The 19,152-nt window shown below is 40.8% G+C and overlaps 1 protein-coding gene across 1 annotated transcript in view; it reads right to left on the reverse strand.

Moving 5' to 3' along the window:
- ZNF236 (zinc finger protein 236) overlaps nt 1–19,152 on the reverse strand; it is a gene marked incomplete in the record, with an annotated part of 198,678 nt that overhangs the window by 124,128 nt on the left and 55,398 nt on the right. Inside the window, 4 exon segments of the mRNA XM_034762494.1 lie at nt 4,078–4,350; nt 10,265–10,493; nt 12,179–12,382; nt 18,096–18,167. Coding sequence (XP_034618385.1) covers nt 4,078–4,350; nt 10,265–10,493; nt 12,179–12,382; nt 18,096–18,167 — 778 coding nt within the window.

Here is a 19,152-nt window from a genome sequence, read left to right on the forward strand (position 1 = left end):
TCAAATGACGCCCCCATGCCCTCTCGCTTGGACCAAAACTTTGAAAGGTCTCAATTCTGCCTTCTTCCTGTTCCACTCCTCTCATGGTACTGCTCTACCTACCCACCCCAATAAAGGAGAACTAACAACTTAAAATGCCTTGTTCAAAAATTTTAAGTAATGCCTAACTTTCAAATGCCTGAACAGCAAATGTTACTTTTCTTGTCTGCATAGTAAACACTGGCATTTTTATCTGTTTGAATAATCAAAGTGGTGATTTCTGTGCCCTCTTGGTTGCAAAGATTTGAACTGCTTCCTGAAGGTCCACAGTCTGGGCCAACTCATGCTCTATTGAGATTGTTACAAGGCCGACCAGCCTCTCCTGTGTCATTATGGAGTGTGGATGTGTTTTTATTAAACTTCAGCTTCGAGAAGCTGCGTTCGCCACTGGCAACTGTTACAGGAAGTGTTCGAAGTATGCGCAGAGCATCAAAAGCATTTGGAAAGAGGGTGGTCATCTTATTTGTGCACATATATTCTAGAACACCCTTTGGAGTTGATCCTGCTGAAATGTATCTTGAAAGGGCTTTCAGTTCATCACCTAAATCATTCGCATCAATATAGCGCATGTCATCATGTGTCCACACTGTTTCTAGTGCCCTGCATTGCTGGTGTAGGTCTTCTTAAGGTATAGTGAGGAATTTTGGAATATCATACAACATCCCAAATATACTGCAGTGTTCCTTGAGCTGCATGAAACGTTCTTCAACTGACTGTACTCCACTATCTAACACCTGGTTAAAGAATTTAACTTTGAATTGTTGTTTGGGGTCTCTTATGGGATTATCCTGTGCCTCGTAATCAAAATGTCGTCTTCTTCGCTGACTCTTGTATTCTTGATAATATTCTTGGGTGGGAAAATAGCTTCAGTGTGAAGTTCCTCTGCCAACTTCTGTCCACTCTTCAGAACATTTTGAAATCCCTCATCTGTCCAGTAAGACTGCAGGTATGACTTTGCTTTGTCCAGTTGTTCCACTGCTCCAGACATATCAAGGCCAACACCTTGGAGTCTCTTGCTTACATTTATTTCAAACAGTATGTCATGCCACAACACTAAGCCACACAGAAATTTGAAGTTATCTATGTTTCTGGTGATTCCATTTCCCTCTGCCACTGTTCTCCCATGAACAGTTCCTGTCATAGCATTATCCTCCATAATGGCAACTATAGCATCATCTATCTTCCCAATTTGGTGTTTGATAGGCTTTATCGCCTCCACTCTACTTTTCTATTGTGTGGCACTCAGTGGTTTCCGTGTCAGAGAGGATGTTCCCAAATGTTGCTTCAAAATTTGCCATCAATGAGTTGATGCAGAACAAAATACAGAGATGCTTTCAATTACATTAAAAAAATTCAACAGCCTCACTAGAAGCTGATGCTGCATCACTGACCACCAAGTTCAATGAATGAACTGCATGGGACAAAAAAAGCTCGAGGGTTTAACTCTCGGATCCGTGTCTGCACGCCTCTGTTCTTTCCTCTCATGTTAGCACCATTATCATAGCCCTGACCTCTCACGTCAGCTATCGCAATTCCTGTATCTTCCAGCTTTTTAAGAAGCACATTTGTCATACCAGCTCCTGTAGTATCATCAATGTCAATAAATTCTAGAAAATGCTCTCTGACAGTCACCATTGAAGGAACATTTTCACTAGATTCTGTTGTTGTTACAAAACGCACCATTAAAGTCATTTGTTCCGTATGGCTGTTGTCAGGTGTGCAGTCCGGAATAACAGAATAATATCTTGCTGACTTCAGATCTGCCACAATCTTCTGTGTGACTTTTGTTGCCAGTAACATTTTGAATTGTTTTTCCAAGATAGTGGTGTGTGTACATTTCTTGGGTGGTGACTCTTAGACGCTCCTGGAGTACAGCATCAAACTCAGCCATCAGCTCCACAATTTTAAGGAAGTTTCCATTGTTTGGCACATACAGCTGATCTGAAGTGCCACGCAGTGCTAGGTTTTGTGTAGCAAGCACTCTCACTATGGCAATGAGCCATTTCAGAACATTTTTCCAGTAAAGAGACTCTGATGCAATCTTCTCTTGATGCTGATCATCTATGGTGGCCTTTAACCATAGTTTCATCTCGAGCTCTTTCCACCTATGGAATGCTCTCTGATGATTTGCTGCCTTCTCAAGCCATGCCAGATTTCTAGCCAGATTTTTCCAGTCCTTTGTTCCTGTAAAACCCAACGTGACTGGAACATTAGACTGGAAGAGTTTGCAACAAAAACAGTATGCAGCATTCTGGGTTTTTGAGTATATAAGCCATGGCCTCTTCACTTTGTCACCATTGGGGATTTCATGCCAGTAATGTGTTGGATGGAAACTTCTATTTTCATTGTCTTTGGGAAACATGAAGTTTTTCACTTGCTGTGGCCAGGGCCGGCTCTAGGCACCAGCAAAACAAGCTGGTGCTTGGGGCGGCACATTTTTAGGAGCAGCATGGCCGGCGCCAGAATGCTGCTCCTAAAAATGTGCCCCGGCCGCCCTAGTTCACCTCCGCTGCTGCTGCCACAGCGCGCGAAAAAGCTGATTCGCGCGCCGCGGCGGCTCGGGGTCTCCCCCTCCCTCCCAGGCTCTCAGAGAAGGGGCAGAGTTGAGGCGGGGCCAGGGGTGGGCTAATTAAAGAACCGGGGGAGGGGGGCGGCCAAAATTGTTTTTGCTTTGGGCGGCAAAAATTCTAGAGCCGGCCCTGGCTGTGGCCCATGTAGTACAAGGAAGTCCCTCAGGCTACTGCTCAAATGGGCCCACAGTCCTGTATCATCTAGACTTAAGGAACTAAACTCAGCAGCAGCGGTTTCTTGCGCCTCCACCACACTCTTCTCTGATCTACACTTTTCTTCAGGAATGTGCATGGTTACATCCATTTGAGATGGAGATATGGATGCTGCAGTAGCTGCCAGGTCACTTGCACTCTGACTAACTGGAAAATCAGGCATCTCCTCACCACTCACATACTCACTGAGGCCGGAAGGCTCATCGTAAACACTTCTGTCTATGTATCTCAGAAAAGCTACTTCCTGCTTAGATAGAAAAGCTTCCTCTCTCTTTCTGAATGCTGCCCCAGAGGGGTATTTTCTTCTTTCACTCACGACTGCTGTTCTGTGCCAGCTATAGTGGCTCTCAACACTCAACTGAAGGGGACAAATAAGCAGGCTGGTAGCAGGGCCTGAGTGAGGGAAGATATCGCATCTTAAGGGTCTAACTGGCCCTACTACTTCAGTTGACTGCCTGTTCTCCTCAAGTGGGTTCAGGGAAGCAGCAGGAAACAGGAAGCTCCCTGACAAGCTGGTGTTAATCAGTCCAGGCTCCTGAGAGTGCTAGAGAGGTAAATAAGAGACGCCTCCTCCTCATTCTCCCTGCAGCTCCTGCTGCTTTCTGTTATTCCCTCTCACCTTTTCTCCTGCCTGCCTGTTATGTCTCTTGTGCCCTCCTTCCTCCAGCACAGCACTCCACCATCTCTGCGCATCTAGTGCAGAGAGAATATATATGCACCAGAAGCAGACAATTTTCTACACTCTGGGTCCTAGTAGCACTGCCCCACAGACTGGCACCTGAGGCAGCCGCCTCAGTTCGCCTCATGGTAAGGCCAGCCCTGATCACCTTCAGTGATTCAGTAGCTTCATAATTCAAGAAAGAGTTGTTGTCTGGAGGCCTGGAACAGCTAAAGAACTGGCCCTCCAGGTATATGTTCCAGGAGAAAATGAAAAACAAGAGTGAAGGAAGGAAACAACATATGTGGACAGTTGTGGTTTAGCAGAGAAAAGGGAGTTAAAGTCACACACCAATGAGAATTGGGACATGAACAAGTTAAAATATTTGATGAATAGAAGTTTATAATACAAGAATTCAACAGGGTTACTATTTAAATTCTTATGAAGTTATTTGTCAGAGACAAAATACTTCATTCTATATTCGATATTTATGATGGTGCCTGATCGCCTTCATATCTACAAACCAAACTCTGTCCCCTATTCTTGAAGGGCTTCTGAACATCATATAAAACCATAGGGATAACTCACAGGCCTTACCTGTATGCAGACGAATGTGAACTTTTAAGCTTCCTGAGGTGGAAAAACATTTCATACAATACTGGCACTTAAAAGCTTTAATGCCAGTGTGTGTTTTTGTGTGTGCTGTGAGAGTGCTCTTCACAGCAAAGGCGCGGAAACATTGGGGACACTTGAATGGCTTCTCATGCGTGTGAATTCGAATGTGGCGCACTAGATCACTGGGTTTTTTAAATTCTTTAGAGCAATATGGGCAAACATGCCATCTTATTCCATTCTCTTCACGTACAGAACCTGAAATAAACAACACTGAAATTAGATGTGTGCCTGTTTATATTTGTAAGTTAATAAACAATCTGTTAAATTGACATTGTCACTCAAAAGATGAGAATTAAAAATGAGCACTGAAGACTCTTGCCAAGACTTAGTAAACAAAGCGTAATGCACTTCTCAGATACCTTCCCCTTAGAGTAAATACACCTTATAGAAATATGACTAAAATAAAATCAAGATAATGCTATTTAATCGTAGTTACCAACATACCTGTAATGAAGGAGGACAAAAAAACAAAATACACCTATAGTAACATTTTATTCTACAGTGTGGAGTGTGTGTATGGGAATAGCATATAATGTATTAGCCATTTTTGAGTTGTATATTTGTGTTGACAGGATTTAAGCATAGCCTACTCAATTACTGAATTGTTATACTCCTCAGAGGATTGCTATAAAAAAAAGTATCACGATTATAGGTCTGCAATTGGGGACACATGGGTTTGTTTTGTTCGTTTGTCTCTTTTAAATAGACTATTAAAAACAGTGTCCAGAATAGCAGAAAGCTGGTGAATAGCATTGTTTTATTAGAGATGTCAAAAATTCACTACGAAGATATCAGAGAATGAATAGTTATTCCAAAAGCAAATTCCAGTAGCTCCAATGGAGGAAAGGTCTTTTAATACTTTTATACAAAAAACCTAGAGAACACAATGTGAAGAATGTAAACGAAAGCTCTGAGATTGATTCTAAGGATCATGTGAATCAGCACCAAATCACCTTAATCGTCATAACAATATTATGCCCAATATCTTCATTTCCCATTAACAATTAAACTGATTTTGCCTATTTGTAAAAGTTTTATTTTAAAAAAGTTACTCTCTATTTTCTTTCCATAATCTCTTGCCAGACATTTACAAAAAATCTACTCTAGTGAGCAAACTTATAAAATGGATTTCCTAAATGTTATCTAATTTTCTTTTTAGTACTTTTAAAAATGTATCTTCTCTCCGCAAATTTTATCAGGCTTGCTATTATTATTATGGAATTCCCACTCTAACCAAGCATATTCTTTTCCAGTACACTTATCAAACAGGGATACACACATGCAAGATTGCATGTGTGTATCCCTGTTTGATAAGTGTACTGGAAAAGAATATGCTTGGTTAGAGTGGGAATTCCATAATAATAATAATAGCATTAATAAATGAAGGTTATTTACTTGTAACCAAAGCTCTTTGAGATGACTCTGCATCATCTCATTTATGGGTAATGAGCCAAACAGTGCAACCTACTAGTGGAACATTCTCCCAGCAATGCCTGTTGGAGCGCACATACTGCTCTTCTGCCCCTCCCAACATTCTGAGGATGAAGCTATATAAGGGGGTGCTATGTCCACTACAACCTCAGTTCCTTCCACTACTGAGTCAGAGAAAGCAAGCACTCTGGGCAAGAAGGGAAGGTGGATGGGAAGTGTGATTATGCAGAGTCATCTCGAAGAATTCGGATTATAAAAAACCTTCATTTCTTCTCTGAGTGGCTCTGTATATTCCTATTTATGGGTAGTTTGGCAAGCAGTGCTGAAAACTCAGGAGGTGGGTATAAAGTCCTAATTAAATAATGATTGAAACACAGCTTAAACGGACCTTGCTTCTGAGGTAGGAGAAAACCCCGCATCAGATAGAAGTGAACCACGCCAGTCTGACTGGCGCTTGTGGTTGGAAAGAACTGAGGCTATAGAGGGAGCAGTGCCCCTGTATATAGCCTCACTCTTTGCGAACACTGAAAGGTGGGGGGGGGGGGAAGAGAGGGGTAAGGGGGGAGAGGAAGAGAAAGCCAACAGGTGCTATTTGTAAAGGTTCCACCATTAGACTGCACCAGGTAGGGAACATACAGAGCCACTTGAAGAAAAATTCTCTCTTACATTAAGAACTTTCTGCCTAAAGAAATTGTACTTGGTGCACATCCTGAAAGAACTTAAGTCAACATACTATACATGTACCACTGAATTTAAAATAATTTAGGCTACAAATTAGAATTTTGTTCTTTTTACATTTATAAAAAGAGAACAGAACTGAAAGATTAAATTTAAGCAACGTACTTTTTCACGGAAACAGGATTAATTCTTTGAACTTTAATCTTACATTTAAGATTTGTATTACTAATACCTTTCCTATTTTACCCCCTACATTTGCAAAATAGTCTTCATGTTTAGAATCCTGTTTGTAGATTATGTCTCATTTCCAATGCCTCACTTTGTGCTAGTTGCAAATACCAACGCATCAGGTCTTCACAAACTTGCCTGATGCGCATTCAAATGCAGTACAATTCCCTTCTTTAAAAACAAGGTTCATATGACTGACACTTGGTATTTTTAAAGTTTTTCCTTTGTTCTAGCTAGCTTAAAAATATCAAAAGTTACTTTTGATATTAATGTTACACTTTGAAGTAATTTGGTATGTATGAAATGGGCTCTACACACCTAATAGGATTTTAACTCCCTATAAAACTGAGAAGCGTCGGACAACGCTGGGATTCTCTACATAAGCAATGTATTTTTCAGTCATGCTTTTAGCTCTGGAGGTGTTCAGTTCAATCTCTGGTTTCAGCCAAGATGGAAGCCACTAATATGTCAGCTGATAATTTAGTGCTTGTGAGAACTGAAATTCCCCTTCCAGAGAGTTTAGTAGATGCACTGGAACTTGGCTTTAGCCAAGCAGAAGGTAAGTGTATAGGTTGGTTAAGATGAAAGCAGGATACACCCCAACTTTCTGCCAAAGGTTGTAAGTGCAGGGAAACTTTGTTCTTATGGAACTTAGTAAAACAGTGGTCCACCATCATGGCCCCCAGTTTGCCTACCCTGCTTGCAGAAGTAATAGCTACCAGGAAGGCAACCTTCATGGAAAAAAGAGACAGGGAGCAGGAGGCCATACGTTCAAAGGGCAATTTCATCAACACCGAGAAGACAAGACTGAGGTCCCATTGCAGAGCAAAGGGTTGAACGGGTGGCTAAGTCTAGAGGAGGTTCTTCCAAAACCTGGTAGTCAAGCAATGCATACAGAGAGAGCGCCCCTCCACAAAGGGTTGCAAGGCACTGAAAGTGGCTATATGAACCTTGATGGAGTTGAAAGCAAGTCCTGATGCCTTCAGGGGACAGGAAATAGTCCAGAAGAAGAGGGATGTCCATGTGCTCAGGGGCAAAACCCCTCTGCTGGACCGACAGGGTGAAACGCTTCCACTCGGCCCTATAGGACCCGCCTCATGGATTACTCGAGAGGATGTCTTGTTCTGCTGATGAACATTCCTGCTCTAGAGAAGATGTCTGTTCAAAAACCAAGCTCTTAGGTGAAGCATCTGCAGATTGAGATGCCTGATCCTGCCGCCATGGTACGTGAGGAGTTCCATCAAAGCTGGCAGGGGACGCGCCGACATGCAGAGAAGGAGGGGAAACCAAAAACAGTGAGACAGAATGAGGCAATCAGAATGACCATCGCTCTTCCTATCTGATCTTGTGTGGACATGCGGTAGGAGCAGTAGGGGAGGAAAGTCATAAATGATTTGGTCTGACCAGCGGATGAACGGGGCACTGCCTTGAGAAAGGGTACTCATCTCCCCACTGCAGAGCAGTACTAGGTGCATTTGCTGTCAGTGTGGGATGCAAGAGGTCCCAGGTCAGAGTCCCCCAGCGGTCAAAAAGGTCAGCAGCCACAGTGTCATGAAAGTCCCATTCATGGTCAGCCATGAATGCCCTGCTGAGAGAGTCCACAATTACATTCCAAGTCCCAGGAAGATACACTGCTGGCAACAGGGTCTTGTGGGTAATGCACAAATCCCAAAGACAAAAAATTTCCGCACAGAGCACTGACATCATCAGGCTCCCGTTTGTTGATGCAGAAATGGTGGGGGTAATTGTCCGCCACGATGAGAACATGACGGGAGTGAATGGATGGGAGAAATGAGCTAAATGCTCTCCGCACGGCCTGAATTTCCAAGATATTGATGTGCATTTGGGATTCCTGAGTGTAGGGTTGCCAACCCTTCAAGATTGGCCTGGAGTCTCCAGGAATTAAAGATGAATCTTTAATTAAAAATTATGGATCTCCAGGAATACATCCAACCAACATTGGCAACCCTACCTGAGTGGCTCAAGTCTCTTGTGTCATGTGCTCACCCATGTGGGCGCCCCATCCTAAGAGTGACACGTCCATGACAATCATGCTTGGTGATGATGGGAAGAAGGGTATCCTGGTACAGACCTGACCTGGGTTTGTCCATCATTAGAGGGGAGGAGAGAACCTTGGGGGCAGGGGAACTGTCAGTAGGAAGTCCTTGGTATAGTGCATAGGAGAATAGGCCCTCAGAGCCACACAGTTGCAGGCAGTGAAAGCAAAGATGACAGAAGGCGGTAATGTACGTGCAGGTCGCCATGTGACCAAGAAGGGAAAGGCAAATCCTGACCGGAACAGAAGAACTGGAAACCACCTTGGTAACTGGTTCTTGTAGGGTCTGGAACCTGTCCTCCAGTAGTAGGCACATGCAGAGACCACATCAATGTGGGCCCCAATGAATTCTAGGGACTGTGGGGGATCCAAACTGGATTTTTCAACCTTTACATTCATCCCCAGTGAGGAGAGGAGCGTGAACAGCATGGAGGTCAAGACTCAAGCCTCCGCTTTGGATCACGTTGCTATCAGTCAGTCATTGAGATAAGGGAATATAAGGACCCCTTGACACCGAAGATGGGTCCCCACTACTGAGAAAACTTTGGTGAAGACCATGGAGAACTGGCGAGTCTGAACAATAGAATCCTGTATTGGATGTACTGACGACCTGCCGTGAATCTCAAGAAACATCTGTGGATATCTACATGAAAGTAAGCATCCTGCATATCGAGAGCCATAAACCATATGCCCTTTTCTAGCAAAGATATGATGGCTGCTAGGGTGACAATATGAAACTTTGGTTTGCATATGAAGTGGTTGAGATGACAGATGTCTAAGATCAGTCTCCACCTGCCCTTCTTCTTGCGAACTAGGAAACAGGTGGAATAGAACCCTGTGCCCTCTTAGGTCATAGGAACAGGTTCAACCGTTCCCCCAGCAAGGCTAAGCCATCGCTGGTGACACCATTAAAATGGGGTCGTGACCCACTTTGGGGTCCTGACCCACAGTTTGAGAACTGCTGATTTAGTGAATAGAGCCAAGTAATTTGAGATTCGAAATTGAAGGCTGACAGAGGACAAGACCTTGCGACCCAGAAGGTACAGTCACATGCCCTCTTTATTCACTGAGGTGGAGCGTGGGTGGTGTTGCCAGACTCACTCCACTGCCGCCTGTGCAACCAGGGAATTAGGTGGGGGGTGAAAGAACAGAAACTCAAACCCCTCTACAGATATATAGTACCTCTTCTCTGCCCCCCTGGGGGTGGGGACCTAAGTGGTCAAAGTGTGCCAGACAGTCTGAGCTGGTTGAAGAATGGTGTAGGGCATGCAACTCCTGTTTTGGAATCAACCTTAAGTCTCTGCTTCCTACACGAAGAACAAGCAACATAAGATGACTATTAAACTCTGAGCCACAGGAGCTTAAGTATTGCTTGTCACATAGCTTCAACCAGCTGGCACTGAAGCAGTACTGGCAATGCCTTTACTGTACTGATCTTCAATCTGAACTAAGGATGAATAGGAAGAATCCAAACTTGGATGCACAGAATGGGGAAGAGAAAATGGAAACCAATGCACACACACAAGTTCTGCTAAAAACAAACAAATAAATGAAGTGTTAGTGTTTTTGAAATTCCATAAGCATTTTATTGATATATCAACTGTATGCATTTTAGGAAATTCCTCTACACTACAGTGACAGGTGCTACAGAAAACTGTAAGATATTGTAGTTATTACTGCACAAAAGTTGTATGTAGAAAACATTTCCAACATTACCAGGTAAAAATGGTGATTTTTTCTTTATAACCTTTTTCTCTTTTTTATCCATCTTATCTGGGCTTTCTTGCTCTTTATCTTGTTCTGCATTATTAGGGTCAGCTTGATGGTTAGAAAGATTCTGAACATCTGGATTTTGATCCTGTGTTGTAGGATTCTTAGCCTGGCTGCAGTCTGTAGGATGCGCTGAGACTGGAATTGAAGACAGCCCACTGTTTTCTAAGGCTTGCTAAAGCAAAACAAAACTAGAAGATTAGGAAAGAAAAACTACACAAAATTATTCTAAATTTGCTCTGCTCAAACAACTATATAGGATCAATACAGTTATGATTAGAGGAATTTAATCAAGTGTCTTACAACTACAAAATTTTAGCTCAATTTCAAAATTGCAAAGTTTTAGAGATCTTTCCTTTACAAAGGAATATGTTTACTGTGGTAAACAGTAATCTGTTTACTTTGGGGGGAGGGATAGCTCAGTGGTTTGAGCACTGGCCTGCTAAACCAAGGATTGTGAGTTCAATCTTTGAGGGGGCCACTTAGGGATCTGGGGCAAAATCAGTACTTGGTCCTGCTAGTGAAGGCAGGGGGCTGGACTCAATGACCTTTTGGGGTCCCTTCCAGTTCTACGAAATAGGTATATCTCCATATATTATTAATTACATAATTGAACTGGAACTGGATTTTCTCCAGCAACACATGTACAAGCAATGACTTCCGAGAAAACAAATTGAATCTACAAAGCCCAATTAAAAAGATGTGTTTTCTCTTAAATCTCCATTCCAGTTGTTATTTACCAGTTACTTCTAATTTAAAAAAAAAAATTATTCCATTAAAGTTGTAGAGATTATATGTTAAATTGTACTAAAAAAATACAGCTATACATCCAATAACTGGAAAAATTAATCTCAAAGCAGAACAATTTTTTCTCTTTTAGTGGGGAGAGGGCAGTTAAGATTAATAGAATAAGGGTATGTTTACACTACAAATGCTAGCCCGTCGACCTAGTGGTGTCTACACTGAGGCTTAGGTCAACTTAGTTACATCACTGAGGGCTCTGAAATTTTTCACAGCCCTGAGCGCTATAATTAACCTGAGCTAACTCTCTAGTGTAGACAGCCCTTAGGCTTTGATCGTATAATTCATTGTACTTGCAGAGAACCCCACTGACCTGATAAGGCTCTGCTCAGGGATAACCGTGCATTGCAGAATAAAGGCCTGAATGTTTCAAAAAGGGGTTCAGATGAATAGTGTGGTTGGTTGATGCTCAAGAGAAGAGAGACTAATACATAAATAGTGTGCAACCTTTTCAGCTTGAAGACTGAACATATTTGAGAAAGATCAAGGGGCCACGACCAATATTTAAGATGAATATTTTCTACCCTGTTCTGTTCCCTTTCTGCCAACTGAGCCCCTGACGCTACAAAGGAACCATTAAGAGGCAATTGGACAGCAATGGGTTTGAGAGAGAGTTGGAGCAATGCGGTTGATCCAAATACTCCAGCTTAAACATCACAGGGTGCAGCTTAGAGAACAAATTCTCAATTCATAATCAAATAGAAAATTTCTTAACATGCTCATCCTGGATGGCCACAATTTAGATCTTTGAATGCCAGAAGTGGTCCATCGACCACAGAAAAAACAAAAGGACAATCTTAATTTTAAAAAATATTTAGTGTCATTCACTTCCAACTAGTATTTATTGCATTCCAATCTGATCACATAATGGGGCCAAAGAAACATCTTGCTGCACTCTGCACACTGTATTTTCATTATTTCAATTTTTCCCGTTAGGCAAAGAAGTCAGTTCAGGCATACAAACACCTTATTGTTGTAATCAACTGCTGATTTCACTAGAAGGATAATTACAAAGACACTGTTGAATGCTAAACTACTTATTATGTAAATACACCCTACCTGCAAAATGTCTCGATTGAGTCCTACTGCAATATTGAGTTGCTGGCCAGGTTGCTGGGGCTGGTTATTTTCCACTGGACCTGGCTCTGACAGCTCAAGGAGCTGCTGGATGACATCTGTTACAGCCTGTTGCCCTTGTTGACCTGCAGCTGAAGTTACTTGGTTTTCTGTCTGTTGAAGAAGTGGAGACCGAAAATGTGTGGCCTGAAATATACAGCGGTATATTTGTAAAGGAAAATGAAAGAGATACGTATAAAGAAAGTTTGACTTACCAGTCTATTTTCTTTATCTGAAATACGTCTGCTAATTGTCCACTGTGAGGATGTCCACTCATGTAAGACTGGGAAGTTTACAGAGCTGTCATTCAAGGACTGCTGATTCCACTAAAGGACTGCTCCTCTATTCTCCTTCCAGAAGGAGTTTTTCCCAAGCTCTACAGCAGTAAGCTTACAGCTTGAATTAAGTTTATGATAAAATATTGGCCCCTCACCAATTCATACAGCTTGGTGACCTATTTTGAACTACTGAATTTTGCAGGTAAGGGTACACAAAAAAGTAAATGTAATCACAAAAATTACTTCAAAAAGCTTTTATTTTTTATCAAAAATACTTTAAGTATATTTGTAAATTGTCTAGACTATTTAATAACAGTAATGATGCCTCAGTGATACATAGTTTCACAGTTAAACTCAAACTGTTAAGCCTTTGTGAAACAGAGACTATTGTATATGTGTGTGACTTAGTAATACAGTCAACAAATTATATAAAATAAACTCTGTGAATAAGTGTATCATCATATTGGTAGACATATTGCTGAGAAAGAAAGTCAACAGTTGAGACAAATTTCCCTTTTCCCCTTGAAACCATGTAACAGGGATGGAAGACCTGGGACAGCCAACCCTGATTACTAAGAAGCCACACTTAGGAGAAATCAGCAGATTTCCCTATAAAAGATCAGCAGGAAGCTGTAAGCAGGGGGGAATGCTCAGGGATCAGAAACTGCTAGGAGTGAGCAGACTCCAGCAGAAAGTCCTGGGAGTTAGGACTGAGAGTCCAGTCCCACAGGGCCTGGAGTGGTCTACCAAAGTATGGAAGCAAAACCTTCATTCTGTATCAACTTTTGGGTGGACTTTGTTTTGGGATCTTGATTTTTCTTTGAAGTTTTATTTAGGTTAATATATCCAGTCCCCAAGGAGAGATATTTCTGACCAAGAAAAAACCTTGGTGACATTTTATTTCAACAGTCCATGAGGGGAAACTGAGGCTCTCTGCCTGTAGTCTGCCCAAAAGGCTGCCTTATATTACAAACCTCCTTAACCAATCCTCCATTGTAGGAAAGTGGCCAACAAAGGTAAGCCATCTGTTCCCATCTCTACCACGTTTTTCACAACTTTTATTGTACTGTACAGAATAAGTTACTACTTCTAATATAATTACTTCATACTTAGGGTGCTTTGCAAATGTCCAGTGTCCCTGTCATTTGCTTTAAGCAGGAGACCACCTTTTATCACTTCCTGATGACAGATGGTGCTCTTCTATTTATCTGGCAGTTTGGTATTCAGCAGAAGCTAACAATTACCTTACTTGGCTCTCAGTTTTACAATGTCTCAGTCACTATAGCTGAGCCACTATATTTTCTGCCAGCAAGCCATCTGCAGTTTGTTTGTTTGTTTTAAGAGAGTACCTGTGGGCACCTGCCACAAAGAAAAATAATATAGCTGTGATCCAAAAGCTAATTTTATAGATGTATCCTTACTGGGGATCCATTCTTCATCTCTTTGCAGAAATATTTTGATCTAAATGAGTAAGAGGCACATGGTACTGATTGCTTTCTTCTTAAAAGCCTCCCTCACTTTATATGCCAAGTCCCTTGGAAAATCTCCTTCAATAACAATTACAAGGTTGTTGATTTAAAAAAAAAAAAAGAAAAGAAAAAAAAGATACTAGTCATATTACAGCAACATTCTTCAGACAAGTCAGGTTTATCTTTTTGATTTTGTTTTAATCTTCAATCTTCTGCCTTTATATGAGGAAGTTCGTTCTCCTTGTAATAAACTGTTCCAGACTAGAAAGTAATGGATCATAAAACTTCCTCTCTGAACTATATAGGTAATGCCTTCTTCAGTTTCTTCACTTCTTTGATTCAACCTCTTTTTACTCCAAAAATTTAAATAACTTTTGAACAGAACAACAAAGTACAATGCTGAAAATAATTTTTGTTAAGTCTAAAAATCAAATTTCTCCACCCATGTTGGCTCTCTCCCTCTTTCTTTTCTTCTTCATCCTTAGAAAGAAGGATGAAAAAGAAATCCAAGGACTCATTCTTCAGCTAATTTTATTTTTCCTTTTTATAACCTGGAATAAAACAAACAGGGTGGCTAGCCTTATTCTTTCCACTTAACTTGACAATCTATTGGGTTTATCCACTTTTTCCCCTCACTGCAGATTTAGTCCTGTGAATATACCAATGGTTTTCAACCTTTTTTCATTTGTGGATCCCTAAAAAAATTTTGAATGGAGGTGCAGATCCCTTTGAAAATCTTAGACAGTCTGCAGACCCCCAAGGGTCCACAGGTTGAAAACCACTTGAATATATTCTTACTCAGAGAGCTTTTCTTTTATTTCCTTAACAAGGATTCCGCAACATACATTTCCTGGCCATGCAGTTCTGTTCTTGGGCATACACAGGCTAATATTCACTTCTGTTCCTCAAGCAATGAGAAGCCACCTTATTGCTTCAAGGTGCACTAAGTAGAGTCCTGTCTGCATACTACCAAAGTGGCTTTAGGATGAATTTTACTTAATCTTTCACTGTAATTTTGTTTTCCATTTTGAAAAGCTTTTCCTCCATGGCTCTTTCCATAGCTAAAACACTCTCTTGCAGACCTGATGGGGGTAAAGACCTTGCCTTCACATTTTGTGATGATACCAAATAATTAGGGTAAAAAAATTTGTTTCACCTTGTAGTCCCCTACTTGGAATTGGATGAATAGTTCTGAATCAACATTAAAAAAGTGAGCTGGCACTCACTCACAAGAAGAGATATTTGTCACCCGGTTTTACACACACACACACACACACACACACACACACACACACACACACACACACTTTATCTTTGTTCATCTTGTTGAGGACCAGGATGGCAAGATCTCTGCTCAGCTCTCAATTTGACAGAAACTCTGTCTAAACAGATTAACAACAATACACATATTCTTCATTTTGTACTTACTGCTGTTAGACCACAGAAAACAATTTTATATAGAAGTGCAACAACTTCAGAAATAGTATTTTCTGGGAGTAGAATATAGCAGAGGTCCTTAGAGGAGTAAGCAGTCCTAGATTGACAGTTCTATAAGCTGCCCATTCTCCAGCAAGAGGAGGACAACCCTTCATTGAAGGGCTGGCTAAACATAATATTGAAGGGGAAACACTCAATTTGACAACCCTTTTACACCTATTTAGACAGCATGTGTGTGCATGTGCACCTACACATCAGACTAGGTGTTGTGTATGCTCAAACATAGGTCATAATGTTTCAATGAAACCACAGAAAAGTTTTAGTTACCATTTCCATAATGTTCCCCCATTATATCTATAAAAGTGACAAAGATTTCCTTCCAGGCTGTAACTTGGAATGCTTATATATCCAACTTATAATACACCACAAAGAGCCAAATATTTTATTACTGTTCCATAATAAAGATATCTGCCATCCATTCCTTTTAAGAACAAAAAAGCAAGGTATTGTTTAGCTTTTTTTTTTAAACAACTTTTACTCTGTCCTAGCATAAAAATAGGAAAGAACTGTATTTGTCAGACCCTTAATCAACAAGGGTTTGTACCATTTACAAAAAAAAAAAAAAAAAAAGTGCATTTAGTGAAAGCAAAATATTTACAAAAGTTTTCACAAGTGCTTATGCAAGTTAAGAGCCTAAGAGACTTAAGACCCAATTTTGAGCGTTGAAGCCCACGGACTTCAAATTTCAGTTGTAGGTAATAACATATAAAAATCAGCAATAACGCACTTCTGACAGTTTTACCAAGAGCAAATGCATATAGCAGTAGCAATGCTAAGCAGGTGACTATGTGGCTGAAATACCTGCCCTCAATTGTTCTGGGGATGAAGTCCCGAGAAAAAAAGTACAGTAGACTAAAGTTTCCCCCTCAATCTCTACCACTCAGTCTTTGCTAGCCACCTGCTCGCTGATTTTGCTCTGGTTGCTGAGTTACTAAACAGCTGACTCCTTTCTCTGTACACTTGCTTCTTTCTGGAGCACCCACTCAACATCTCTGTCATAATGAGGAAGCAGCAAAAGCTAGAAGCAGTGTAAATTCAGACCACCAGGGTGCTCACTGACTGCTTAATCACCTGCTGCATAAGAAATGGCTTCTCCTATCGATTAATGATAAGAGGGGGAAATGGGTGACCACTTAAGAACGTAAGAATGGCCATACTGGGTCAGACAAAATGTCCATCTAGCCCAGTATCCTGTCTTCTGACAGTGGCCAATGCCAAGTGCCCCAGAGGGAATGAACAAAACAGGTAATCATCAAGTAATCCATTCCCTGTCACCCATTCCCAGCTTCTGGCAAAGTTTCGCCTTGAGTATTGTTTGAAAGCTTTTGAATAATCTGGCATCTACATACATGACAACTGCGTCTTATTCATATTAAGCCCTTGTCTTTCTTAAGCACCAAGCTGTCATGCAAAATATACAAGGAATGTCACTTGCAAACCTAACGGACTATGTATGCTGTATTCCAAAGCATTCTAGCTAAAATATCCTTCTTAAGAAAGTATTTTCAAGTCCTAATTTTATTTCTTCTCTATAACAATACCTTTCTCCTCTCAGGTAATCAACTGTATATACTCGTTCATAAGTCAAATATCTTTGGTAAAAAAAATGACGCATCAAAGAGCGGGGGTCGGCTTACAAACAGGTCTACACCAAAATTTGATGATTTTAAACTCTATGGAATCATTGAATTGAATATCTAATACACTGTCATTTTGTTTACCTGGAGTGTCTGCAGACACTCCAAGTAAATAAAACGTCCCGACACGCCAGCGGCTTACCCTGACGGCCGGGAGCCAAAGTTTGCCAATCCCTGAAATATAGGGTCGGCTTATGAAAGGGTCATATGTTTTTTGATATTTTTACCTAACCATCTTGGGGGGTCGGCTTATAAACGAATGGGCTAATGAACGAGTATATACATTACTTATTCTTGATTATTTATAACTTCCTCACTTTCCACCAAACAAAGCTAGTTGAGCTTATAGAGAAAAAGTCAACAAAACAAGTGAAAATTTGCCAAAAAAAAGTAATATATTTTAAAAGACAACTGCCTTTAATGAAGGTCAGGTTTTTTTAAATTATAAAATGTGTGTATGTATATATTAAAAAAGCATTTCAAAGTACACCTTCTGCCACCAGCTGTTATGCTGGGGTTTGCTAGAGAGTCCTGGGAAGGCAGCCTTGAAGTTCTCTTCCACAGTTCCCACATTGCACGAGTCCTCCCTAATGGATGCACTCCCTAATGCTTTTAGAGCCCTTTTATGGTGCACTAATCATCTTACCTGCCCTACAGGGAACGGAGTGGGGTATCTGACATGTTTTCCAAGAGTTTTTGAATGGAGTTGTGTATGCAGTTATCAGGAAACGTTTATGAATTGACTTGCTATAGTCCTAATTAACCATTTACAAGCATTAACAGATTTGCATTCACAAATTGGGAACAGCATTCTATAAGGCCCTTTAATCAAATATCAACCCACCTTCCAGAGAACTGTGTGTTTGTTAATACATAATATTAATAAATGTCTGCAAAGTTCTAAAAGCTGCAATTCCCTCTTAACATGCCTGCCATCTTAGTATTGACACAAATAAATTAAGAAAATCTCTATACTTACATTCTTCCATTTATTATCAACAGGTTGCATCAGGTTAGCAGGAGACGTCATTAGAGGCTGGGCCACAGGATCCTACAAATAAAAGAATGGCAAAGACAGTAAGCTACTGTATTAAATGAAAAAAGATATCGCTTAATATTAAGTGTAAAACTTACAAATAAGCTTTCAACAACATCAAACCACGGCTAGAGTAAAAGAGACAGACACTTCAAGGGTTGGATAGATTTCCAGGAATCTCTTCGCTAAATCAACCCCTGGTGGATCCATCGCCACCGCATCAATCCATAGAAAGTAGAGAAGAGCCTTCACTCACTTAATCTCTCTCTCTCTCTCTCTCTCACACACACACACTATTGTTGTTAGTTCTTTCACCGTGTGTTATTTTAGTTTATTGACTGGTTTATGCATTTCATAATCTTTATTTCTCTCTTATGCTTAAATTTAATTATTTGAGTAGAGTTCTAAAATGCCTAACCTGTCCTGGCTGGAGTAATTATCCCTACAGTAATTTTTTAAAAATATATATTATATCTAGGTTTTTGGTTTCTGCTGGTGGCGCACATCCGCACATTATCTCAATATAGTGCACGTAACAAAATTCTTTCCGCACATGGATGGAAAAAATTAGAGGGAACACTGATATAAGGTTGTTGGGTTTTTTTGCAGACTCAATAATAAAAATAATGTACAGTTGCCTCTATTCTTTACTGGACCTAAACAGAATAAAAACAAATAAGGTGCTTTCCATGTTCTTGTCTTTTGCTGTTATAGTTTCTTTTGCCTTTTTGGCTGCTTCTTTTTTTTTTTTTTTTTTAAGACTTGCTAGCTCATAAGAGTGCTTCTTTGAAAAGTGATATTTGTACGTTTGTTAATATTTTTCACAGCAGCAGACATGCTAGCTAGCTAGGAGGTAGCTGCACTTCGCACCACTGTTGAGTGTAGGCCCAGCCCTGCTGCAGTGCCCCAAATTTCCTGCTGCCCTACGCAGCCGCGTACTTTGCGTATGGGTAAGGACAGCCCTGAGGAGATCAGTGTGGAGGCAACAGGGGCCAAAGGT

Source organism: Trachemys scripta, chromosome 2 (genome assembly GCF_013100865.1).
Source record: "Trachemys scripta elegans isolate TJP31775 chromosome 2, CAS_Tse_1.0, whole genome shotgun sequence".
Taxonomy (NCBI): Eukaryota; Metazoa; Chordata; order Testudines; family Emydidae; genus Trachemys; species Trachemys scripta.